The 26,216-nt window shown below is 52.6% G+C and overlaps 1 protein-coding gene and 1 long non-coding RNA gene across 9 annotated transcripts in view; one reads left to right on the forward strand and one right to left on the reverse strand.

The window, feature by feature from the left end:
• LOC140211460 (rho guanine nucleotide exchange factor 2-like) overlaps positions 1 to 26,216 on the reverse strand; it is a 133,286-nt gene that overhangs the window by 39,671 nt on the left and 67,399 nt on the right. For 4 of the 5 annotated variants that reach the window (XM_072281181.1, XM_072281162.1, XM_072281199.1 and 1 more), the window contains 3 exons: positions 24,307 to 24,469; positions 893 to 960; positions 458 to 521 (listed from right to left, as the gene is read on the reverse strand). In XM_072281181.1, the coding sequence (XP_072137282.1) occupies positions 458 to 521; positions 893 to 960; positions 24,307 to 24,469 (295 nt within the window). The remainder of the gene's footprint in view (positions 1 to 457; positions 522 to 892; positions 961 to 24,306; positions 24,470 to 26,216) is intronic. The other variant, XM_072281172.1, reaches the window with a different exon arrangement.
• On the forward strand, positions 6,238 to 22,521 carry LOC140211445 (uncharacterized). Of its 4 annotated transcripts, none has more exons than XR_011889463.1 (3): positions 6,238 to 6,347; positions 19,657 to 19,878; positions 22,263 to 22,521. It is a non-coding gene; the product is annotated as an uncharacterized lncRNA (long non-coding RNA). The 4 variants fall into 4 exon arrangements; XR_011889462.1 differs by lacking the exon at positions 6,238 to 6,347 and adding an exon at positions 7,071 to 7,955; XR_011889465.1 differs by lacking the exon at positions 6,238 to 6,347 and adding an exon at positions 11,618 to 11,858.

A 26,216-nucleotide genomic window follows, 5' to 3' on the forward strand; every position in this document is an offset into this window, starting at 1 on the left:
TTGACACCCAGCACGGTGAATAAGACAGAAGAGAATCAAGGTGTGGTATAGCATAGACAGGATGGGCCGAAGGGCAAACGGCAGGCTTCTCTCCTCCCGCTCCCTCATTAACTTCCTTCATTACCTGCCCCATCACCTCCCCTGATCAGCCTGGGGACCCATGCAGGCCGGGCTCCACTCAGCTCAACAACCAGGCCTTGGGCAGATCGTGATTCCTCACCCAGGCCTCAGATCCCTCAATGAGGGCAAGGCTGCCCCAACCGGGCCGAGGGCGGGTGGAAATCCCTCACCTGGGAGGGAGGGCAGGGCGAGATGCAGTGTGCAGACATACTGGAAGTCAGAGGTCTACCTCCCTCCCCTCCCCAAACCGCCCTCTCCCCCTGCACCCTGCCAGCCACGCTCCCTCCGCCCCAGTCCCTCAGCTCCCCCACCGCCCCGCCCAGGTATGCTCACTCACCTTTCTGCCGCAGGGAGACATTCTGCAGCGCCGAGTTGTTCTTGGCCTGGGCTGCCTTCAGCTGCTGAAATCGACACAGAAAGGCCCTGTTAGTGAGGGAGGGGCACGGCATCGTTGTTGGAGAAGTACAAGGTCCGGGCAGAGGGACAGGGGGCCTCTGAGGGGGCAGTCCCGGACGTCCTGGGAGGAATAGAGGGGAGGGACGGAGAGGGGATAGACGAGGTGGGGTGGATGGATGGGGAAAGGGGGAGGGAGAGATGAGGAGGGGAAGGCCAGAGAGGAGACAGGGAGGGCAGAGAGATGGGGAAGATGGAGTGGGGGGAGACGGGGAAGGGAGAGACAAGAGACAGGGGAAGGTGGAAGGGAGGGACGGGTAAAAGAGAGAGGGGAGGAGGGAGGAGAGGTGGAGTGGGTTCCAGGGTTAGAGGGTCCTACCTTCTGCTTCACTTTGGTGCAAGAGGACAGGACGTCCTTACAGCTCTTGTGGATGGTCACGTTACAGGCTGTGGGGGGAAGACAGAGAGATTAACCTCAGTGAACATACAAGGGCCTGGGGACAGTCACCACCCTCACTCCCCCTCCGCCTGCACACCACACAGCCTGCCCATCCTGGGACAGGAACAGATTTCCAGCACCTCAGTGCAGCAACACACACAAAATGCTGGAGGAACTCAGTAGGTCAGCCAGCGTCTATGGAGATGAAATAAACAGTCCAAGTTTCGGACAAACCTTTAAGATTATCCTTTTGTGCCACATGCACATCGAAATATCAAAACATATGGTGAAAGGTGTCGTTTGCACCAACAACCAACACATTCCGGAAACATTCCTGCAAGTGTTGTTCTGCTGCTGCAGCAGATAGCACGCCTACAGCTCACCGACCCTAACCCACCTGCGCTTGGAAACCGAACCATTCCATGGACAGGGGAAGAATGTAGAAACTTCCCACAGACAGCAGCCGGTATTGAACACTGATGGCTGGCGCCGTGAAGTGTTAGACTAACCGCTATGCCACCGGATCTTGTTACATGTGCCAATTCCAAACCCACACCACCAGGTTTACTTATTTTTATTCAGACATAAAGCACTGAACAGGCCTTACCAGCCCACACCGCCCAGCAACCCGCCAACTTTACGCTAGCCTAATCACAGGGCAGTTTACACTAACCGGTACATCTGTGCACTGGGTGAGGAAACCCACACAGTCGCGGGAAGGACACACATGGACATCGCCATTGAACTCTGAACTCTGACACTCCGTTGCAATAGCCGCGGCTGCCCTAACTGTGGTGCCACCATGCCAGACAGGCGTGCACATGACTCATCTGTATGTCCAGGCTTGTGGGTACGTGTGCCATCCCCTCGTCAACTGACAGAGGTGGGGAGGAGGTCCGGCCATGGCGCTGAGGGCCCTGGCAAACCATCGGCGTTCCGAGACTCCAGAGTTGGAATTGAGCGATGCCAAAATAAAGGCCTGAGCTCGGAGGGAATGGAGAGGGTTGGGGGATGGGGGGGAGGAAGGAGAGGGAAGAGGGCAGGTAGGGAATCAGCCCAGATTTCTACTTCCAGGGATGGGTGCTGCTGGGGGGGGGGGGGGGGGGGGGTACATGGAGGATTTGGGGCGGTGCAGAACTTCTGTGGGCTCTAGTGAACTCCAGAGTCTGAACAAGATAGTGCAGACCTACACCCTCAGAATCGAGGGAGCGTCATTGTGGGATGTGCGGCCAGTGAGAGGGGTGATGAGATGGGGAGTGCTGTGTTGTGGGACGAGAGGTGAAGTGGATAGGGAGGGACTGCCACAGGGTAGTCAATGCACAAGCACCCTGCCATGTGAGGGACGGTGAGGAGAGAGTGCCATGCTGCGGAGGGGCAACGAGAGTGGCGCACCGCATTGCGGGGAGGCAAGGATGCAGCACTGCAGTAGAAGGGGTGTTGAGGAGGGAATGCCGTGTCGTGCAAGGAGACGTGTGGAGGAAGCACCATGCTGCACGAGGGAGAGGCAATGAGGAAGGAGCACCGTGCCGAAGGAGAGGCAATGAGGAGGGAGCACCGTGCCGAGGGAGAGGCAATGAGGAGGGAGACCCGTGCCGAGGGAGAGGCAATGAGGAGGGAGCACCGTGCCGAGGGAGAGGCAATGAGGAGGGAGACCCGTGCCGAGGGAGAGGCAATGAGGAGGGAGACCCGTGCCGAGGGAGAGGCGATGAGGAGGGAGACTCGTGCCGAGGGAGAGGCGATGAGGAGGGAGACCCGTGCCGAGGGAGAGGCGATGAGGAGGGAGACCCGTGCTGAGGGAGAGGCGATGAGGAGGGAGCACCGTGTCGAGGGAGAGGCAATTAGGAGGGAGCACCGTGCCGAGGGAGAGGCAATTAGGAGGGAGCACCGTGCCGAGGGAGAGGCAATGAGGTGGGAGCACCGTGCCGAGGGAGAGGCAATGAGGGAGCACCGTGCCGAGGGAGAGGCAATGAGGAGGGAGCACCGTGCCAAGGGAGAGGCAATGAGGAGGGAGACCCGTGCCAAGGGAGAGGCAATGAGGAGGGAGACCCGTGCCGAGGGAGAGGCAATGAGAAGGGAGACCCGTGCTGAGAGAGAGGCAATGAGGAGGGAGACCTGTGCCGAGGGAGAGGCAATGAGGAGGGAGCACCGTGCCGAGGGAGAGTCAATGAGGAGGGAGACCCGCGCCCAGGGAGAGGCAATGAGGAGGGAGCACCGTGCCCAGGGAGAGGCAATGAGGAGGGAGCACCGTGCTCAGGGAGAGGCAATGAGGAGGGAGACCCGTGCTGAGGGAGAGGCAATGAGGAGGGAGACCCGTGTCGAGGGAGAGGCAATTAGGAGGGAGCACCGTGCCAAGGGAGAGGCAATGAGGAGGGAGCTCCGTGCCAAGGGAGAGGCAATGAGGGAGCACCGTGCCGAGGGAGAGGCAATGAGGAGGGAGACCTGTGCTGAGGGAGAGGCAATGAGGAGGGAGACCCGTGCTGAGGGAGAGGCAATGAGGAGGGAGCACCGTGCTGAGGGAGAGGCAAAGAGGAGGGAGACCCGTGCCGAGGGAGAGGCAATGAGGAGGGAGACCCGTGCTGAGGGAGAGGCAATGAGGAGGGAGACCTGTGCCGAGGGAGAGGCAATGAGGGAGCACCGTGCTGAGGGAGAGGCAATGAGGAGGGAGCACCGTGCTGAGGGAGAGGCAATGATGAGGGAGCACCGTGCCGAGGGAGAGGCAATGAGGAGGGAGACCTGTGCTGAGGGAGAGGCAATGAGGAGGGAGACCCGTGCTGAGGGACAGGCAATGAGGAGGGAGCACCGTGCTGAGGGAGAGGCAAAGAGGAGGGAGACACGTGCCGAGGGAGAGGCAATGAGGAGGGAGACCCGTGCTGAGGGAGAGGCAATGAGGAGGGAGACCTGTGCCGAGGGAGAGGCAATGAGGGAGCACTGTGCTGAGGGAGAGGCAATGAGGAGGGAGCACCGTGCCGAGGGAGAGGCAATGAGGAGGGAGCACCGTGCCGAGGGAGAGGCAATGAGCAGGGAGCACCGTGCCGAGGGAGAGGCAATGAGGAGGGAGACCCGTGCTGAGGGATAGTCAATGAGGGAGCACCGTGCTGAGGGAGAGGCAATGAGGAGGGAGACCCGCGCCCAGGGAGGGGCAATGAGGAGGGAGCACCGTGCTCAGGGAGAGGCAATGAGGAGGGAGACCCGTGCTGAGGGAGAGGCAATGAGGAGGGAGACCCGTGTCGAGGGAGAGGCAATTAGGAGGGAGCACCGTGCCGAGGGAGGGTCAATGAGGAGGGAGACCCGCGCCCAGGGAGGGGCAATGAGGAGGGAGACCCGTGCTGAGGGAGAGGCAATGAGGAGGGAGACCCGTGTCGAGGGAGAGGCAATTAGGAGGGAGCACCGTGCCAAGGGAGAGGCAATGAGGAGGGAGCACCGTGCCGAGGGAGAGGCAATAAGGAGGGAGCACTGTGCCGAGGGAGAGGCAATGAGGAGGGAGCACCGTGCCGAGGGAGAGGCAATGAGGAGGGAGACCCGTGCCAAGGGAGAGGCAATGAGGAGGGAGACCTGTGCTGAGGGAGAGGCAATGAGGAAGACCTGTGCTGAGGGAGAGGCAATGAGGAGGGAGCACCGTACTGAGGGAGAGGCAATGAGGAGGGAGCACCGTGCCGAGGGAGAGGCAATGAGGAGGGAGCACCGTGCCGAGGGAGAGGCAATGAGGAGGGAGACCCGTGCCGAGGGAGAGGCAATGAGGAGGGAGACCCGTGCCGAGGGAGAGGCAATGAGGAGGGAGACCCGTGCCGAGGGAGAGGCAATGAGGAGGGAGCACCGTGCCGAGGGAGAGGCAATGAGGAGGGAGACCTGTGCTGAGGGAGAGGCAATGAGGAGGGAGACCCGTGCTGAGGGAGAGGCAATGAGGAGGGAGCACCGTGCTGAGGGAGAGGCAAAGAGGAGGGAGACCCGTGCCGAGGGAGAGGCAATGAGGAGGGAGACCCGTGCTGAGGGAGAGGCAATGAGGAGGGAGACCTGTGCCGAGGGAGAGGCAATGAGGGAGCACCGTGCTGAGGGAGAGGCAATGAGGAGGGAGCACCGTGCCGAGGGAGAGGCAATGAGGAGGGAGCACCGTGCCGAGGGAGAGGCAATGAGCAGGGAGCACCGTGCCGAGGGAGAGGCAATGAGGAGGGAGACCCGTGCTGAGGGATAGTCAATGAGGGAGCACCGTGCTGAGGGAGAGGCAATAAGGAGGGAGCACCGTGCCGAGGGAGAGTCAATGAGGAGGGAGACCCGCGCCCAGGGAGGGGCAATGAGGAGGGAGCACCGTGCTCAGGGAGAGGCAATGAGGAGGGAGACCCGTGCTGAGGGAGAGGCAATGAGGAGGGAGACCCGTGCTGAGGGAGAGGCAATGAGGAGGGAGACCCGTGTCGAGGGAGAGGCAATTAGGAGGGAGCACCGTGCCAAGGGAGAGGCAATGAGGAGGGAGCACCGTGCCGAGGGAGAGGCAATAAGGAGGGAGCACTGTGCCGAGGGAGAGGCAATGAGGAGGGAGCACCGTGCCGAGGGAGAGGCAATGAGGAGGGAGACCCGTGCCAAGGGAGAGGCAATGAGGAGGGAGACCTGTGCTGAGGGAGAGGCAATGAGGAAGACCTGTGCTGAGGGAGAGGCAATGAGGAGGGAGCACCGTACTGAGGGAGAGGCAATGAGGAGGGAGCACCGTGCCGAGGGAGAGGCAATGAGGAGGGAGCACCGTGCCGAGGGAGAGGCAATGAGGAGGGAGACCCGTGCCGAGGGAGAGGCAATGAGGAGGGAGACCCGTGCCGAGGGAGAGGCAATGAGGAGGGAGACCCGTGCCGAGGGAGAGGCAATGAGGAGGGAGCACCGTGCCGAGGGAGAGGCAATGAGGAGGGAGCACCGTGCCGAGGGAGAGGCAATGAGGAGGGAGCACCGTGCTGAAGGAGAGGCAATGAGGAGGGAGACCCGTGCCGAGGGAGAGGCAATGAGGAGGGAGCACCATACTGAGGGAGAGGCAATGAGGAGGGAGACCCGTGCCAAGGGAGAGGCAATGAGGAGGGAGCACCATACTGAGGGAGAGGCAATGAGGAGGGAGACCCGTGCCGAGGGAGAGTCAATGAGGAGGGAGCGCCGTGCGCATGAGGAACGGTAAGGGGAGAGCGCCGTGTTGTGGAGGGGCAATGAGACTGGAGTGCTGTGCTGCTGGAGGGCGGGTCGGAGGAGAGCTGCAGTGGGAGGAGCGGAGGGGAGGGAACGCCGTGCCGTGAGAAGGGGCAGTGACAAAGGAGCGCGGCGTTACTTGAGGATGGCAGACAGGTGGCAGCACACTGGAACTATTATCTGAAACGCAGGGAGGTGCGCCGATCCTGGACTCGGCAGGAAGTTTCGAAAGGGGAAGAAGGTTTGCAGAGCGGCAGGGAGGGGCTGGTGGGGGCAGAGGTGGTGAGGTAACAGAGATGAAGCACACAGCCCCTGGCAGGGTCTGTCTGTCTGTGCTGAGCAACTGTGTGTGTGTGTGTGTGTGTGTTTATATATAACTGGGGGAAGGTGAGGGGTGTTGTTGAAAGTGCTGCCCAGGCGTGACTATTTCCCCCTCCACTCAGCTAACCCAGCTGCTCTTTGGACCCCTGGCCGCAGCACCATGAGCAGGTCTCTCCACCAGTCAGGGTGAGGTCAGTTCCTGTGTTGCTATCGAGACTATCATCCCCTCTGTCCACAGGCATGAGTTCCGCTTTCTCAGTCTCAGAACTGCTGCAACTATAAATAAGGCTTGCGTCAGGCTGGGCGGCCCGTGGGGGGGAAGGGAGGCAGAGAAATGGCTCCTGGCCTCTGCTGGAGGTGGGGTAAGTGCGTTGGCAAGGGAACTTCACTCTCATTTTCTCCCTGTGCAAGCAGGAAGTGAGAATTGTGGAGTCATCAAGGTCAGAAGCAGGTCCTTCAGACTACCATTGGCAACTGCCATCCAAGAGCTCTTTGCAGTACACTGTCTCAACCCACCCTGTCCATATGCTGGGGAAGGTGCACGATTTACACAGGCTAATTAACCAGCCTTCTTGGGATGTGCCAGGAAACCAGAGACCTGTTTGGAGGCAGAGGTGGGGGGGGGGGGGGGGTCACATGCAAACTCTGTCAGTCCCGTGTGTCAACCCGTGTGTCTTTGGTTAGAACACAAAACAGCTGGGGAACAGGCCCCTTGGCTCACCACGTTGTGCTAAACCAATTAAACTAGTAGTTAAACACCTACACAATGTCCACATCCCTCCATTCCTGCACACTTGTGGCATCAAAGGTTATGGGGAGAAGGTTGGGGAGTGGAGCTGAGGAGGGGAAAAAGGATGAAGGCCGAGCAGACTTGATGGGCCAAATTCTGCTCCTGTGTCTTATGTTCTTATATTTATTGTGTGTCTGAGCATCTAAACTGCCCTAATCATCTCTGCCTCCATCAGCACCTCGGCAGCACATTCCAGGTACCCACCACTGTTGGTGCAAGACAACCTGACCCTGCACGTCTCCTTTCAACTTTCCCCCCTCGCCTTAAATGCATGCCCTCGGGTATTATGCATTTTCACCTTCTAACTCTACCTCTATCAGGTCTACCCTCAGACGGTGCTGCTGCAGAGAAAACCACCCAAGTTTGTACAACTTCTCCTCACAGCCCTAGAGATGGGGTTCAATTCCAAACATATCCCTATCCCTCCCTCCCTCTCTCTCTCTCTCACACACACACAAACACTGGGTGGTCTGTGGTCAGCATGGATGAGATGGGCAGAAAGGCATGTTTCTGCGCTGGATCTCTGCGTTCTCATCTCTTGGCTCACCAAGGGAACTCAAATGCCCAGCAAAAAGGCACCATGGAACAAGATGGAGTTGTCAAAGTGGCTTTGAAAGGCATGGACACATCATCCTGCCTCTGGTCTGCAGGATACCAGGAGGAGAGAGGGGGGAGCTCTGATCAGCCGAGTCCCGAGGGGACAGGTGAAGCAGAAGTAGATGAAAGAAACAAAAGGAGGTGAGTATTCACAAGCAAACAGCATCCAGCTTAGCTGGAGACTGGAAATGAGGGAATGGGAGCAGGGGCAGGGGCAGGAGCTGTATACCGGGGAATGTGGAGGGGAGCTGGGTCTGCTGGAAGCAGCGGAAGGAATGGCAGGGGGTTGTACAACACACATCAGTGGGACCAGAGGCTTTAAACTCCTAAGCCCAGCACGTAGACTCAATGGCCGCTTTATCAGCTACCTCCTGTAAGCGGCCACTGAGCGTACGTTCATGGTCTTCTGCCGCTGTAGCCCATCCGCTTCAAGGTTCGATGGGACGTGCGTTCAAGGATGCTGTTCTGCACACCACTGTTGTAACACATGGTGATTTGAGTTATTGTTGCCTTCCTAAACACAAAATACTCTGCAGATGCTGGGGTCAAAGCAACACTCACAACACGCTGGAGGAACTCAGCAGGTCGGGCAGCATCCGTGGAAACGATGAGTCAACGTTTCGAGCCGGAACCCTTCATCAGCTGCCCGACCTGCTGAGTTCCTCCAGCGTGTTGTGACTGTTGCCTTCCTGTTAGCTTGAACCAGTCTGGCCATTCTCCTCTGACCTCTCTCGTTTTCGCCCCATTCTCTGTAAACTCTAGCGACCGTTGTATGTGAAATCCCAGCAGATCAGCAGTTTCCGAGATACTCAAACCACCCCACCTGGCATCAATAATCCTTCCACGATCAAGGTCACTTCCCCATTCTAAACAACAACTGAACCTCTGAGTTGCTGCCAAACGATTGGCTGATTAGATATTTGCATTAACGAGCTGGTGTATCAGAGTGGCCACTGAGTGTAGATGCAACAACAAGAAAGTCACACCAGTGTCTTTACTTTCTTAGGAAGCTAAGGAGGTCCGGCTTGTCACTGAATGCTCTTACAAACCTCTGCAAATGTACTATTGAAAGTATCCTGTCTGGTTGGTCACGGTCCGGTACAGCAAATCAAATGCACAGAAACATACAATGCTGCAGAAAGGAGTGGACTATGTCCAATACATCACAGACACATCCCTCTCCACTATCGGTCGTATCCCACCATCCGGGCCAGGCCGTCTTCTCACAGCTCCCGTCGGGCAGGAGGTACAGAAGCCTGAAGTCCCACACCACCGGGTTCAGGAACAGCGACTTCCCTTCAACCATTCGGTTCTTGAACCAACCGGCACAACCCCAATCACCATCTCAGTATATGACCACTTTGCACCACAATGCACTTTGTTTTAGTTCCAGTTGTGTTCTTTCTTGTAAAAATTATGTAATTTACGGTTGTGTGCACAGCTAGGGCGCCTCAGAGTCTTGCACAGTACTGTGGTCATCTTACGCACTGCTCTGTACTGCTGCCGGAAAATAACCAAATTTCATGACGTATGTGACTGATGATAAACTGATTCTGATCCGGGTCTCTGCTGCGGACTGAGAGTGGGAAGGGGGCAGGGAGTGGGGGATTATGGTTGGGAAAAGGGGAAGGGAGAGGGGAGGCAGTGGGAAGCACCAGAGAGACATTCTGTAATGATCAATAAACCAATTGTTTGGAATCAAATGACCTTGCCTGCTCTCTGAGAGCTGGGCCTATCTGCGCCTGCACCACCCCCTCACTCCTTCTCTGCCACTTGTCCTACACCCCTCCCACAGCACTCCACCCTCACCATTCCTAACATCTTTTGCTCCCGTCGGATTTACAAACTCGCTCTCCACTGCACATCGACAAATACAAAAGTCTTAGGCACCCTAACTATATACAGTGCCTATAGAAAGTATTCACTCTCCTTGGGAAGTTTTCATGTTTTATTGCTTTACAACATTGAATCACAGTGGATTTAATTTGCCATTTTTTGACACTGATCAACAGAAAAAGACTACTGTCAAAGTGAAAACAGATCTCTACAAAGTGATCTAAATTAATTACAAATATAAAACATAAAATAATTGATTGCATAAATATTCACCCCTTTAATATGACACACGAAATCATCACTGATGCAGCCAATTAGTTTTAGAAATCACATAATTAGTTAAGTAGAAATCTGTTTTTTGGAGACCTGTGTACAGTCAAGGTGTTTCAATTGACTGTGGTAAAAATACACCTGTATCTGGAAGGTCCAACTGCTGGTGAGTCAGTATCCTGGCAAAAACTACACCATGAGGACAAAAGAACACTCCAAGCAACTCCGCAAAGAGGTTATTGAAAAGCACAAGTTAGGAGACAGATATAGAAAATTTCAAAGTCACTGAATATCCCTTAGAGTCAATCATCAGGAAATGGAAAGAATATGGCACAGCTGTAAATCTGCCTAGCGCAAGCCGTCCTCAAAAACTGAGTGTCCGTGCAAGAAGGGGACTAGTGAGGGAAGCCACCAAGAGACCTGCGACAACTCCGGAGGAGTTACAAGCCTCAGTGGCTGAAATGGGAGAGACTGTGCATACAACAACTGTTGCCCGGGTGCTTCAGCAGTCACAGCTTTATGGGAGAGTGGCAAAGAGAAAGCCATGTTTCTGTTGATCGGTGGCAAAAAAAGCCAAATTGAAAAAAACTCTCATGAAATCTCAGCTAGAGTTTGCCAGAAGGCATGTGGGAGGCTCTGAAGTCAGTTGGAAGAAGGTTCTGTGGTCTGATGAAGCTAAAATTGAGCCTTTTGGCCATCTGAAGAAATGCTATGTTTGGCGTAAGCCGAACAGCATACATCAGCAAAAACACACCATCATTACCGTGAAGCATGGTGGTGGCTGCATCATACTGTGGGGATGCTTCACTGCAGCAGCCCTGGAAGGTTTGTGAAGGTACAGGGTGAAATAAATGCAGCAAAATACAGGGAAATCCTGAAGGAAAACCTGATGCTGTCTGGAAGTGAACTGTAACTTGGGAGAAGATTACGAATTGACAATAAACTGGACTGGTCAAAGAACACTGAGGCTGTCTACAAGAAGGGTCAGAGCCGTCTCTATTTCCTGAGGAGACTGAGATTCTTAAGATCTGCCGGATGATGCTGAGGATGTTCTACGAGTCTGTGGTGGCCAGTGCGATCATGTTTGCTGTTGTGTGCTGGGGCAGCAGGCTGAGGGTAGCAGACACCAACAGAATCAACAAACTCGTTCGTAAGGCCAGTGATGTTGTGGGGATGGAACTGGACTCTCTGACGGTGGTGTCTGAAAAGAGGATGCTGTCCAAGTTGCATGCCATCTTGGACAATGTCTCCCATCCACTACATAATGTACTGGTTGGGCACAGGAGTACATTCAGCCAGAGACTCATTCCACCGAGATGCAACACAGAGCGTCATAGGAAGTCATTCCTGCCTGTGGCCATCAAACTTTACAACTCCTCCCTTGGAGGGTCAGACACCCTGAGCCAATAGGCTGGTCCTGGACTTATTTCATAATTTACTGGCATAATTTACATATTACTATTTAACTATTTATTACTATTTTCTATTACTATTCTATTACTATTTATTATTTCTATGACTATTACTATTTACTATTTATTAATAGTACTATTACTATTTATTATTTATGGTGCAACTGTAACGAAAACCAATTTCCCCCGGGATCAATAAAGTATGACTATGACTATTTGTTTCCCAGCAAGACAATGACCCCAAGCATAAAGCCAAAGCTATGCAAGAATCGCTTAAAAACAACAAAGTTAATGTCCTGCAGTCAGAGTTCAGACCCCGATCCAATTGAGAACTTGTGGCTGGACTTGAAAAGGGCTGTTCACTCATGAACCCCGTGCAGTCTGATAGAGACTGAGCTGTTTTGTAAAGAAGAATGGGAAAAAATTGCAATGTGCCCAGATGTACAAAGCTGATAGACCTATCCACACAGAGTCAACGCTGTAATTGCTGCCAAAGGTGCATCTACTAAATACCGACTTGAAGGCGGTGAGTAATTATGGAATCAATTATTTTGTGTTTTATATTTGTAATTAATTTAGATCACTTTGTACAGATCTAATTTCACTTTCACACAAAAGTGTCTTTTCTGTCGATCAGTGTCAAAAAAAAAGCCAGATTAAATCCACTGTGATTCCATGTTGTAAAACAAAACATGCAAACTTCTGGGGGGGGGGGGGAGGGGGCTGAAGCAACACACTCAAAATGCAGGAGGAACTCAGCAGGCCAGGCAGCATCCAGGGAAAAGAGTAGTTGATGTTTTGGGTCAAGACCAGTATTTTGTGTGTGTTGCTTTGATTTCCAGCTTCTGCAGATTTTCTTTGTGGGGGGGGGGGTTGCCAGTACTTTTTATAGGCACTGTATACTTCAGTAAGACTTTTGTACAGTACTGTACAAAAATGCTTTTCTTGTGAATGCTGCTTATCTGATTCAGTGTGCCTGTGATGCAGTAGAAAGTACATTTTCATACATGTGCATACTTGTATTTGAGCATGTGACAATAATCTCGACTTTGTGCACTCCTCCATCCTGGGGAGGTGTCAATATTCAAAAACAGCACTCCAGGTTCACCCACAGACTCAACAGACGGTGGTCATGAACCAGCCCTTCATTGTAAAGGCAGAACTTGTGGGGTCACCCAGCAAAGACATGGCCCAATACGTTCATGCTGACCCATCTCCGCTGACCCCATTCCTCGGCACTTCTCTGCCTCGTGATTCCAGATACTTCAATGTTGTGAGAGAGTCTCTGCCTGCACCACCCCCTCAGGCAGTCTGTCCCACCCCACTATGAGGAGAAAAATTACCTTCCAGTTCCCCTCTCAATCCCTCCACCCTCAGCTTAAATCTCTGCCCGCAGGCTAGGTACCTCTGGCATGGGAGAATTTTCACCACTATCTCTGCCCCTCATAAATCGGTCTGCCTCCCCCACACAGAGAGAACAGCCTCTCCCATCTCCATTCGGAACTGAAGCACTCCGTCCCACGAAACGTCATGGCAGCCCAGCAGTTAGTGTAATACTATGTCAAAGCCAGCGACCTGGGTTCAAATCCTGCTCTGGGTGAGCGGAGTTTGTGCGTTCTCCGGGTGATCCACATTTGCTCCCATTTCCAAAGACGTACGGGTTAGTGGGTTAACTGGTCACATGGGTGCAATTTACCAGGCTAGGCTTGTTGGCACTTAAGGTCCTGCTACCATGCTGTATCTCTAAAAAAATAAAATGCCCTGGGGGGTCTCCTCTGCACCCCCTCCAGTGCAGTCACCTCCATCCGAGAGTCTGTGACCAGAACAGCACATGGAGCTCCAGCTGTGGCCTGACCAGTGGTTTCTAAAGTTGGACCATAACCTCCCTGCTCCTGTATTCTGTGCCCCGGTTAATGGAGACAAGTTTCCTGTACACCTTCTTCATCATCCTTTCCATCTACACTTAGTGGGCACCTTACAGCTACTTCCGATATGACCTTCTGCTGCTGTAGCCATGCACTTCAAGGTTTGACACGTTGTGCATTCAGAGATGCTCTGTCTTCAGCACACCACAGTTGTAACCGGTGGGTATTTGAGTTACGGTCACCTTTCTGTCAGCCTGCACCAGTCTGGCCATTCTCCTCTGACCTCTCTCACTGATGAAGTATTTTCACCCACAGAACTAGCCCCTCACTGGATGTTATTTTGTTTTTCACACCATTCACTTTAAACTCCAAAGATTGTTGTGCGTGGAAATCCTAGACACCAGCTGTTTCTGAAATACCCAAACCACCCCATCTGGCACCAACAATCATCCCACAGTCAGTCACAGATCACATTTCTTCCCCATTCTGAAATTCAGTCTGAACAACAGAACCTCATGACCATGTCTGCATGCTTTTATGCATTGAGCTGCTGCATAATTGTCTAACTGGATATTTGCATTAAAGAGGTGTGCAGGTGTACCTAATGAAGTGGCCACTCAGTGTATGCTCCCACCTTGGGGATACCTGTAACCAAGGCCTCTCTGTTCCACAATAATCCCTAGAGCCTAACAATTGATGACCTTCCAAACTGCACTTACACGCATTAATTTCCATCTGCTCTTCCCAGACTATTTGATGAACTTGTTAACATTACTGTGGCACGTAATCAGACTCCACACTGTCAACAACACCATCTATTCTAGTATCATCTGCAGACTTCCTGAGCACATCTCTGACATTCACATCTAAGTTGTCAGCACAAGTGACAAACAACAAGTCTTCCAGCACTGACTTCCTCTTGGTTGGGTTCAAAGAACCCTTCCACAGAAGTGACGTAAGAGATTCTGCAGATACTGGAAGTCTTAAACAACACACATGAAATGCTGCAGGAACACAGCAGGTCAGGCAGCATCTACGAAGAGGAAGAAATAGTTGACGTTTCAGGCTGAGACCCTGAATCGGGACTAGAAAAGGAGGGGGATGAAGCCAGAATAAGGGGGTGACCAAACAGAGGAGCATAAAATTATGAGAGGCAGAGACAGGCTGAATGCAGTCTTTTCCCCAGGGTTGGGAATCAAGAACCAGAGGGCACCAGTTTAAGGTGAGAGGGGAGAAATTTAATAGGAACCTGAGCAACAATTTCTTCACCCAGAGGGTGATCGGTATATGGAACTAGTTGCCAGCGGAAATGGTTGAGGCAGGTACACGGATAGGAAAGGTTTAGAGGGATACGGACGGGTACACAGATAGGAATGGCTTAGAGCGATACGGACAGGTACATGGATAGGAAAGGTTTAGAGGATACAGACAGGTACACGGATAGGAAAGGTTTAGTGGGATATGGACAGGGACACGGATAGGAAAGGTTTAGAGGGATAAGGACAGGGACACGGATAAGAAAGGTTTAGAGGCAGCTGGACAGGGACACGGATGGGCAAGGTTACATGGATAGGAAAGGTTTAGAGGCAGCTGGACAGGGACACGGATGGGCAAGGTTATATGGATAGGAAAGGTTTAGAGGGATAGGGACAGGAAAGGTTCAGAGAGATATAGGACAAATGCTATTAGGTCTATCTTAGATGGGAATCTTGGTCAGCACGAACCCGTTGGTCTGAAGGGCTCGTGTGTCTGTATCAATAGCTCCCCTGGTGGTCAGAGGTTATCAGAGAAGATTCCTTGTATGACTCGTGTTACTGGGCATGTAACATGGCCACTCAGCTGATAGAGCAGGAACATCTCTGTGCCCTTCGGCTCACACAGAGTCACAGAAACAGGCCCTTCCGCCCAACCAGCTTGCCCATGCCCACCAAGAATCCCATCTCAGGCAGTCCCATTTACCCACAGCTTGCCCATATCCCTCGAAACTTTTTCATCCCATTTACCTGTCCAAGTACCTTTTAGATGTTGTACGGCACACAACTGGGCCTGAAGCCCACCCCACAGATGCTGACTTTATTACCAATCTACAGTAAGCACAAGAGCCATGTCAGTCTGTGCTTTGTCTGCAATTGCAACTGGTATTGGGTTTGGTTTATTGTCACATGCACGGAGATAGAGTGAAAAACTTGCCTTGCACATGACTCATACAGATCAATTCATTACACAGTGCACTGATGTAGAGCAGGGTAAAACAATTCACAGAATGTAGAATAAATTGTCACAGCTACAGAAAAGGTGCAGAGCAGGTAAAGGGTGCAAGATCTTAATAGGATGGGTTTTGAGGTGAAGAGTTCATCTATCACTGGAAATGCCCCTGAAACGAAGAAGTTATATCTGATTCCATCATCTCCTCCGGGAGGGTGTGATGGGACAGTGTAGAGGGAGCTTCACTCTGTGTCTGACCCCGGGAGTGTGTGATGGGACGGTGTAGAGGGAGTTTCACTCTGTGTCTGACCCCGGGAGTGTGTGAAGGGACAGTGTAGAGGGAGATTCACTCTGTGTCTGACCCTGGGAGTGTGTGATGGGACAGTGTAGAGGGAGTTTCACTCTGTGTCTGACCCCGGGAGTGTGTGATGGGACGGTGTGGAGGGAGTTTCACTCTGTGTCTGGCCCCGGGAGTGTGTGATGGGACAGTGTAGAGGGAGTTTCACTCTGTGTCTGGCCCTGGGAGTGTGTGATGGGACAGTGTAGAGGGAGTTTCACTCTGTGTCTGGCCCCGGGAGTGTGTGATGGGACAGTGTAGAGGGAGTTTCACTCTGTGTCTGACCCCGGGAGTGTGTGATGGGACGGTGTAGAGGGAGTTTCACTCTGTGTGTCTGACCCCGGGAGTGTGTGATGGGACGGTGTGGAGGGAGTTTCACTCTGTGTCTGACCCCGGGAGTGTGTGATGGGACGGTGTGGAGGGAGTTTCACTCTGTGTCTGACCCCGGGAGTGTGTGATGGGACGGTGTGGAGGGAGTTTCACTCTGTGTCTGACCCCGGGAGTGTGTGATGGGACGGTGTGGAGGGAGTTTCACTCTGTGTCTGACCCTGGGAGTGTGTGGGGGAAGCCTCACTCTGTCTGACGCTGTGCCATGCTGGCCTGATGAATGTGTCTCTCTCTCGCTGTTCTCTATTCCCGTGCTGGCTGTGCAGTGACAGACAGCAGCACGTGCCTCGGGCTGTTGTTGTGCAGCCAGTTGTCAAGGTGTCAGTTAACAAATGGATAATTGGCATACAGCAATCGTGACTGCGCCTGCCCTGGCCAAATGCTCCTTTACGTCCCGTGCTTGTGGAGAGGTACAGACCCATTGCATCATCTCAGTGAGTGTGATCGAGTCTCTGGTGGGGCATGCAGAGTGGGGGCTGCGGAATCTGAAGGGAGAGGGCGGAGCATTCGTGTTGGACAACGATTCAAGCTCTTCCCAGCTCGGAGCTGCTAACAGGACATATGCTGTCGGGAGCAACGCTCACAAACCACTCAGAGACAAAAATAACTCATAGAAACACCAAGAGCTGGCTGGGGGGGGGGGGGGTACTGGTCTGTTAAACAACAAATCAGAGAGCGAGGAGGTGACCTGCAACACCACACAAAATGCTGGAGGAACTCAGCGGGTCAGGCAGCACCCGTAACCCTTATCAAAATGCTGTTCTCCGATTGGCCATGGGGTCCAGCAAGGCTGGAGTGACCAGCGATAGGGGAGGTTTCATGGGTGGGGAAGTGTTAGTCAAGTTAATACAATGTGGCCAGCATGTGGCTAACTACAATCAAAGGGCTGAGATGCTCGTACCAGTCAGTCAATGACTTCTCCTCCCGTCCTATACTCAGCATCTCCCACTGCACCCACATGTTAGGGTGAGAGTTATGGTCACACCCGTGGTCTGGCCCAGGTCTAACCCGTAACTAGGAGCCCCTTAAACACCTCGATTGTATCTGCCTCCACCACCTCCCCAGGCAGCGCATTCCCGGCATCCACCACTCTCTGTGTTAAAAAAAAACACCACAGAAACTGCTTGAACTTTCCCCTCTCCCCTCAGCATACGCTCTCCGGTATCAGAGTCTAGAAACAAGATTCTAACTGTCTACTCTTTATCTGTGCTTCTCATAAGCTTATAAAATCCTATCAGAACTCCCCTGTTCCCCCACCGTTCCACAGAAGTTTGCCCAACCTCTGCTTATAGTTCGTGCTCTCTAATCCAGGCAGCGTCCTGGTGAACCTCTCCAAAGCCTCCGTATCCTTCCTGTAACGGGGAGAACTGAACTTAGAATATTCTAGATATGGCCTAACTAAAGCTTTATAAAGCTGTAACATGATATCCTGACTCTTGAACTCGAGAATCCTGGGGCACAGTGAAGAACAGAGGGACAGCAAGGATCTCTGAAGGTGACTGCACTGGTGAATTAGCCGGCACATAGAATACAAAGGCATGGAGAATATAGTTCAACTTTATCAACCACTGGTCAGGCCACGGCTGGATACTGTGCAGCTCTGGTCACCACAGGAAGCGACTGCACTGGAGAGGGGGTAGAGAAGATCCCACACTACGTCCCAGGCAACGTCCTGCAGAGGAGATTCCGCAGTGTTTCAGTCATGAGGGAGATGCAGAAAAGGTTGTTTCTGCTCCCCCTGGAGTGGAGAACCATAAGACATTCGGCCAAATGACTCTGCTCTGCCATTTGATCGTGTCTGATTTACTTTCCCTTTCAATCCAATTTGCATACCTTCTCCCTGTAATCTTTAACGTCCTTACTAATGAAGAAATTATGAACCTCCACTTTAAATATATCCAGTGACAGCTGTTTGTTGCAATGAATTCCGTAGATTCACCACCGTCTGGCTAATTAAATTCTTCCTCATCTCTTTTCTAAGTGACTATCCCTTGATTTAGAGGCTGTACCCTTTGGTGCTACACTCCCCCTCTCTGTCCACTCCATCTACATAGAGTGCGGGCTCACAGCTATCAAACACCCCTCACGCATTAACCCTTTCAGTCCTGGGATAATTCTCATGAACACCTGCACCCTGTTCAATGCCAACACATCCTTTTTTTAAAGATAGGAGGGCCAAACTTGCTGTCAATTCTCCAGGTGTGGTCTGAACGATGCTTCAGAAAGCCTTGGCGTTACAGCCTTGTTTTCACATTCTAGTCCTGGTGAAATGAATGCAACATCACATTTGTCTTCCTTACCACTGACTCAACCTGCAAGTTAACCTTCAAGGAATCCTGAACGTGGGCTCCCAAGTCCCCTTACACCACCAATTTCTGAATTTTCTCCCCATTTAGAAAATAGTCCAGACCTCTATTATGAGGGTACAGATAGGACAGACTGCAGGAAACTTCACCCCGTATCAGAGGCAGGGCACAGACAGAGTCACAGAACACTACAGCAGAGAAACAGGCCCTTCAGTCCATCTAGTCTATTAGCCTGCACTGGGATCATAGCCCTCCATTGCCATTCCATCCTCGTACCTATCCAAACTCCTCCCAAATGTTGAAATCGACCCCACGTTCCCCATGACCCCTCATTCCTCCGAGATGCAACACAGAGCATCATAGGAAGTCATTCTTGCCTGTGGCCATCAAACTTCACAACTCCTCCCTTGGAGGGTCAGACACCCTGAGCCAATAGGCTGGTCCTGGACTTATTTCATAATTTACTGGCATAATTTACATATTACTATTTAACTATTTATGGTTCTATTAGTATTTATTATTTATGGTGCAACTGTAACGAAAACCAATTTCCCCCCAGATCCGTGAAGTATGACTATGACTAAGTCATCCAACACTTGGGCTGGCAGCTCACTCCACACTCTCACCACCCTCTGAGTGAAGAAGCTCTCCCTCATGTTCCCCTTAAATATTCCACCTTTCACCCGTAACCCATGAGCTCTCGATCCAGTCTCAGCCAACCTCAGCAGAGAAAGCCTGCTGGCATTTACCTGATCTACATACCTCATAACTGTGCAAATCTCCTCTCAGGTTTCTCTGTTCTGGGGAATAAACTCCTAATCCACTCAGCCTTTCCCTATAACTCAGGCCCTCAAGTCCCAGCAAAATTCTTGTAAATTTTCTCTGCACTCTTTCAATCTTATTTACACCTTTCCTGTAGGCAGGTGACCAAAACTACACACGATACTCCATATTAGGCCTCACCAACATCTTATACCATTTCAACATAACATTCCAACTCCTACATTGACTTATGAAGGCCAACGTGCCAAAAGCTTTCTTTACTACTCTGTCTACCTGTAATGCCAGTTTCAGGAATTACGGATGTGTATTCGCAGATCCGTCTGTTGTACCGCACACCTCAGTGCCCCACCACTCACTGTGTAAGACCCCACCCCACCCTGGCTGCTCTAAAGAGCAGCACCTCACACTTGCTTGCATTAAAATCCATCTGCTATTTTTCAGACCTTTCTCTCCAGCGGTATGGAAACCAGACCCTCGGCCTGACGGCTTCCTGTGGCCAAGTGCATACGCTCTAAAGCACTGCCTTCTCACGTCTCTGCTGATGGGATCTTACTGTGCACATTAGGGATGTGCAAGGGGTTGGCGGTGTACAAGCAACGTCAAAAGCCCAGGCCAGATGCAGTGGAAGACCCTCAGGACCAGAATGGACTCAGTTTCTGGCGAGTAAGTTTGGGCCCCCCGTTTCAGTGCTGGGCTGGGAGGGGGTTAATGGAATTTCCAGCTTCCATGCTGCGGCCGTTCGGACAGGCTGCGAAGGCAGGGTGGACTGCAGGCAGAGGGTGAAATGATTAAAGCAAGTCAGCTCCTGAGGAACAGCTGTGGGCCTGTGCCAGGCCTCAGACTGAATTCCAGTGTCTGGGCGTCACCGGCTGCTTTCACAACCTCTCATAACTGTTTACAGGCAGCGGGGCAGGGCAGACTCACACTGCCAACAGCCAACAGCTGCGGAGAAAGCAGCCATTGTCTCAGCTCCAACAGCTGTGAGGTGACAGCAGCGGGAGGGGAGGGGGAGTGCAAGGCAGTGAGTGAGTGAGGGGAGGGCGGTGGGAAACAGGTGAGGGGCAAGGGTGGGTGAGTGGGGGAGGGGAGTGAGTGAGTGAGGGGAGGAGGAGTGGGGGAGAGGCGAGGGAGAAGGAGGGGCATGGGGAGGGGAGTGGGAAGGGGGAGTGCAGGGAAGTCAGTGAGTGAGGGGAGGGGAGGGGGAGAGGCGAGGGGGAAGGAGGGGCGAGTGGGGGAGGGGAGGGGGAGTGCAGGGAAGTGAGTGAGGGGAGGGGGAGGGGGGAGAGGTGAGGGGGAAGGGAGAGCGAGTGGGGAGTGGAGGGGCAAGGGGGGAAGGGAGGGGGAGTGCAGGGAAGTGAGTGAGGGGAGGAGGGGGGTGGCAGGAGAGGCGAGGGGGAAGGGGTGGCGGGTGGGGGAGGGGGAGGTGCGGGGATGGGTGGAGAGGGTGGAGGGAGAGGGAAAGTTGGGGCAGGAAGCGGTGGTGGGGGAAGGGAATGGATAGAGGAGGGAATGGATTGCGGAGGGTGAGCACTCAGTGTGGAGATGCGGGGAGGGAAGAGGGTTAAGGAGGAAGATTTGGGAGGGGTGAGGGTGAGTGGGGAGATGGGGAAGGGCTGAGGATTGATTGGGGAGATGGTGGGAGGAAACAAATGGGGCAGAGGGCGAGGGGGAGCTCCTCTACCCACCTATTGACACCTCCACTTATCTGAAGGAGATAGGAGATCAGCACTTGTACAAGCTTCACCTGGCACAGAATTCTCTGAGTTGCAGGTTCATCAGCCTGGCCGGTGCCTGGCAGTGGGAAGCCATGCCGACCCACAACACAGCACAACTCCCACACAGGGAATATGGCAATCACCACAGCCTAGCGCAGACGGGTGAGGGGGGTAACGGGTACCGAGTGGTGGGGGTGAATGCTGTAACTCACCACTCAGTGGCACAGTCACACAGAATAGGGGCTGCAGGGGATAGACCCATCGCTGTTTGACACCGGGGTACAGTACCGGTGGGGACGGGTCTGTCGCTGTTTAACACCGGGGTACGGTACCGGTGGGGACGGGTCTGTCGCTGTTTAACACCGGGGTACGGTACCGGTGGGGACGGGTCTGTCACTGTGTAACACCGGGGTATGGTACCGGTGGGGAGGGGTCTGTCACTGTACGACACCAGGGCACGGTACCGGTGGGGACGGGTCTGTCGCTGTTTGACACCGGGGTACGGTACCGGTGGGGAGGGGTCTGTCACTGTACGACACCGGGGCACGGTACCGGTGGGGACGGGTCTGTTGCTGTTTGACACCGGGGTACAGTACCGGTGGGGACGGGTCTGTCACAGTGTGACACCGGGGTACGGTACTGGTGGGGACGGGTCTGTCACAGTGTGACACCGGGGCACGGTACCGGTGGGGACGGGTCTGTCGCTGTTTGACACCGGGGTACGGTACCGGTGGGGACGGGTCTGTCGCTGTTTGACACCGGGGTACGGTACCGGTGGGGACGGGTCTGTCACTGTGTGACACCGGGGCACGGTACCGGTGGGGAGGGGTCTGTCACTGTACGACACCGGGGCACGGTCCCGGTGGGGACAGGTCTGTCACTGTGTCACACCGGGGCACGGTACCGGTGGGGAGGGGTCTGTCACTGCACGACACCAGGGTACAGTACCGGTGGGCAGGGGTCTGTGACTGTATGACACCGGGGCACGGTACCGGTGGGCAGGGGTCTGTGACTGTATGACACCGGGGTACAGAATTGTATTACACCCTCTCACCTCTCTCTCCTTTCTGAAATTATGGGTTTTCATGTACTTTCTAGTGATTGGTATGGCAATGTGAGAATCTGGAGAGCTTTGGGATCTGAGAACGCAGGCATCCTCTCCCGTCATCTGCTACTTTCCAATCTCAGTGCTATGAGTGTCCAGGCCGTTGGGATTGACTCGTTGTCCTCTTACCAAAGGCTCTGACTGATGGCTCCTTTTGTTTCCTGTTCTCACTAACCCCTGACTTATCCATCCAGCTATCCAGCTGCTTTGTGTTTCTTCTTTGACAGTGCACACAGAGGAACCGTTTGATCTGTCTGCCTTATGGAACTCTGAAGGCTGTCGGGAGTGCTTGTATAAAATCACCAGGGGCAAAGATAACATGGATGGTCACAGTCTTTTTCCTCAGTGCAAGTGTGATCAGCAGCTACAGGAAACGTTTGGTACAGGTTATTACTGCTAAAGGAGGTTTTACCACTTACTGAATACAAGGGTTCACATGCTTTTCCAGCCTGGACTGTGAATGATTGAACAATGTGTTCAATAAAGACATGAAAAGTACAATTGTTTGTGTGTTATTAGTTTAGGCAGATTGTGTTTGTCTATTATAGTGACTTAGAAGAAGATCGGAATACACTTTATGAGTAATTTAACGCGGAAAACCAGGTAATTGCAAAGGGTTCACAAACTTTTTCTTGCACCTGTAAGCTTCTTACAGAGTGGTGCATATGTGAAATACCCCGGCAGGGGTGGCGGTAGAGACAGAAACACTAGGGACATCTAAGGAACTCTTATACCAGCAGACAGAGGATGGAAATACAGAAGGGCTGTGTGGGAGGGAAGTGCTAGATCTCACAGTAGGTTAAAAGGTCAGCACAACATCCTGGGTCGAAGGGTCTGTACTGTTCTACGTTATGTATACCCACCAGCTCCCCACGACCTCTATCAATGCCTAAAAATAACTCAGAGGCTGAATGCATTTTCTCCCTGCCACAACAATTCTGCCTCAGGATGTTCCAAGCACTCTGTAAATGACGAATCCCACCCAGCATTTTACCCAGAACTGACGTCAGGCTGACTGAGTTCACAGTTCCCCTACACTCCTCACCTCTCCTGTTACGTACGCTCCTGTCTAGACAACAGGGACAGTTTCACAACCCAGAGAATTATAGAAGAAAATTGTTTTTAAAACTCTGCGATGAGCGATATCAGGAACAGGACACTTGTTCCTGTTTTATCCCTTTGTAGTCAGTGGTAAAAATAATTTCTTCATTGCCTATAACTCTTTTCCCAGTAATTGGACAGGAAGTGACTTAGACATTCAGATCTGTAAGATTTTGCCTGAACTGTTTCTGCCCAAGCCACACTTATTTTTGCTTCTCCCTTGCGGTTATTTTTAGTGACGGTCTTTGCCATTGAACCGTACTTAGCTAATCAAGGACTATCCCTCACTGCCGCGTGCATTTTCTAATTTTCCTTTGCCAATACCTCGTGCTCCTCACCAACAAGGGGAGTGTCCACCCCTCAACATCTGGCCTGTCCACCAGCAATGTTCACACACATCTGGGGAGCAAACCAACACAGTCTACCCTCTCAACATCTGGTACTGCGGACCAAGTGAGGCCCACCCTCAACATCTGGGCTACCAACCAGTACGTTCCAATCTCTCAACATCTGGGCTGGCCACAGCTGTGCTGTGAGGACGTCAACCTCTGACAACGGTCATAGGCCGTTAATGGGTTAAGAAAGCCGACTCTGCAATCCCCGAGTTCGAATCCCGTCAGAGATTATGGAGAAACTTCAAATAGGTCTCACCCTCCCAGACTCAAGACCCAAACACTCCTTCCCCTTCGCTTCTCAGACCCCTCTTTCCTTCTGTCCCTTGACTTCTCTCTCCTTGCCCCCTCACTCTGCCGATCCTCTCTCCCCCCCATCTCACTCCTCGCCCTCTACCCTTTTGTGCCCTCGTTCTCCCTCCTCCCCCAACTATCTCCTTTCTCTCCTGCTCTTCCCTCATTCCCCTGACCCTCTCTCCTCCCTCATCCTTTTGCTTCTCCCTCAATTGCCGTACCCCTCTCTCCCTCCTCCTTTGTCCCCACACTTCCTGGATCCTCTCTCCCTCCCCGGCCACTCTCTCCCCCTCTCCCTCCTCACCCAAGCCTCCCTCATTCCCCTGCTCCCTTTGTCTCTTTCCTGCCCCACTTCTTCCACCCTCCATAGATTCATCCTTTCTCCCTCCCTCCCTCTCCCCCCACTCCTCCCTTGACCCCCAGACCCCTTTCTCATCCCAATCTCCCTGCATTCCTTGACGCCTCTGCAGGAGGAAGGACTTACTGGGGCAGACGAAGGCCTCCTTGGTGATGATGCTCTTGTTGCAGGCATAGCACAGGGTGTTTCCCGACACGGTGATGGAGGTGAAGAGGTGCCCATTAGTAATCCTGGTCTCCCTCTCCTTCGCCTCCTTCTCTCGCTCCTTCTGCTTCTCTCGCTCCTTGTTCTGCAAGACGAACACAGCGGGTCAGGACCAGGCGATCGCTGACCAACACCACTGCCCCCCGTAACAGCACCTCAACCCCTCAACATCCCCATCACTTCCGACGGGGAGCAGGCATTATCCGCAGACACACACCTGCCTTACCGACAGCAATCCTCCCCCACCTCCCCAGACAGAAGTATCCTGGGGTATCATATTCAGTTCTGGTCAGTTCTATTTCTTTATTTTACTGTAAGTGCCTTCAAGAAAATTAATCTTAAAGCAGTCAGTACATGGTGGCATCGATATAATTTGATAATAAATTTACGTTGACACTGAGCAGCAAGGGCGAGCTAGGCTGCATCTGGAGGTTGTTGTGTGCTGGGGCAGCAGGCTGAGGGTGGCAGACACCAACAAAATCAACAAACTCATTCCTAAGGCCAGTGATGTTGTGGGGATGGAACTGGACTCTCTGACAGTGGTGTCTGAAAAGAGGATGCTGTCCAAGTTGCATGCCATCTTGGACAATGTCTCCCATCCACTACATAATGTACTGGGTGGGCACGGGAGTACATTCAGCCAGAGACTCATTCCACCGAGATGCAACACAGAGCGTCATAGGAAGTCATTCCTGCCTGTGGCCATCAAACTTTACAACTCCTCCCTTGGAGGGTCAGACACCCTGAGCCAATAGGCTGGTCCTGGACTTATTTCATAATTTCCTGGCATAATTTACATATTACTATTTAACTATTTATGGTTTTAATACTATTTATTATTTATGGTGCAACTGTAACAAAAACCAATTTCCCCCGGGATCAATAAAGTATGACTATGACTATGAAAAGGTTCACCAGGAGGCTACCTGGATTAGAGAACAGACAGATTGGGCAAACCTGAGTAGTTTACTCTGGTGTGGAGGCTGAGGGGAGACTTAATAAAGGTTTATAAAGTTATGAAAGGGATACAGAGTATTTTTCCTGGGGTAGGCATGGCCGGATGGTGGGAATCCTTGATGATGGGAGTCACCTTGAGGGAGAACCTCAGGTGGATGCTGTCAGTGATGGGGAAGGCTGTGCCCGCTACTCTCTACAGCCTTGTGTCCTATACCAGGCAGTCAGCATAATACCTTCTACATTACATGTCCTACTGGCGTGGCAGAAACTGATGGAAAACGTGATTGAAATTTGTAAGATTATAGAGGCACAGATGGATAATCTGCTGTCTTTTACCCAGGGTTGAAACGTCTAGTACTAGAGGGCGTGCACTGGAGGAGAGAGGGGTAAGTTCTGTGATGTGGAGGGCAAGGTTCTTTGCACAAAGAGTGCCAGGTAACTGGGGTGGGGTAGTGGAGGCAGATACAATGGAGACGTCTGAGACGGGCATGACACGTGTGCAATGAATGGACCGTGTGACAGTAAAAGGGTTAGTTTAGTTAGGGAACACACACAAGGTGTGGGAGGAACTCAGCAGGTCATCAGCATCTATGCAGAGGAATAGAGAACCAATGTCAGGGCCTTCATCAATGCCTGAGTTCTTCCAGTCTTTTTATGTTGCTCTGGATTTCCAGCAATTGCAGAACCTCGGTGTTTGTGGCTTAATTTGGTGTTTAATTGCTTGTTTAATGAGTTCAGTGTAACATCGGGGGCAAAGGGCAGTACTCATTCTATGATCTCTAAATTGCTTCCTGTCATTCTTCTGTCCAAAGAACAAACTTCACACCTCTCAGCTTCAAACACAGCCTGGAACAACCTCCCTCAGCTCTCTCGCA

Source organism: Mobula birostris, chromosome 2 (assembly GCF_030028105.1).
Source record: "Mobula birostris isolate sMobBir1 chromosome 2, sMobBir1.hap1, whole genome shotgun sequence".
NCBI classification, from domain to species: domain Eukaryota; kingdom Metazoa; phylum Chordata; class Chondrichthyes; order Myliobatiformes; family Myliobatidae; genus Mobula; species Mobula birostris.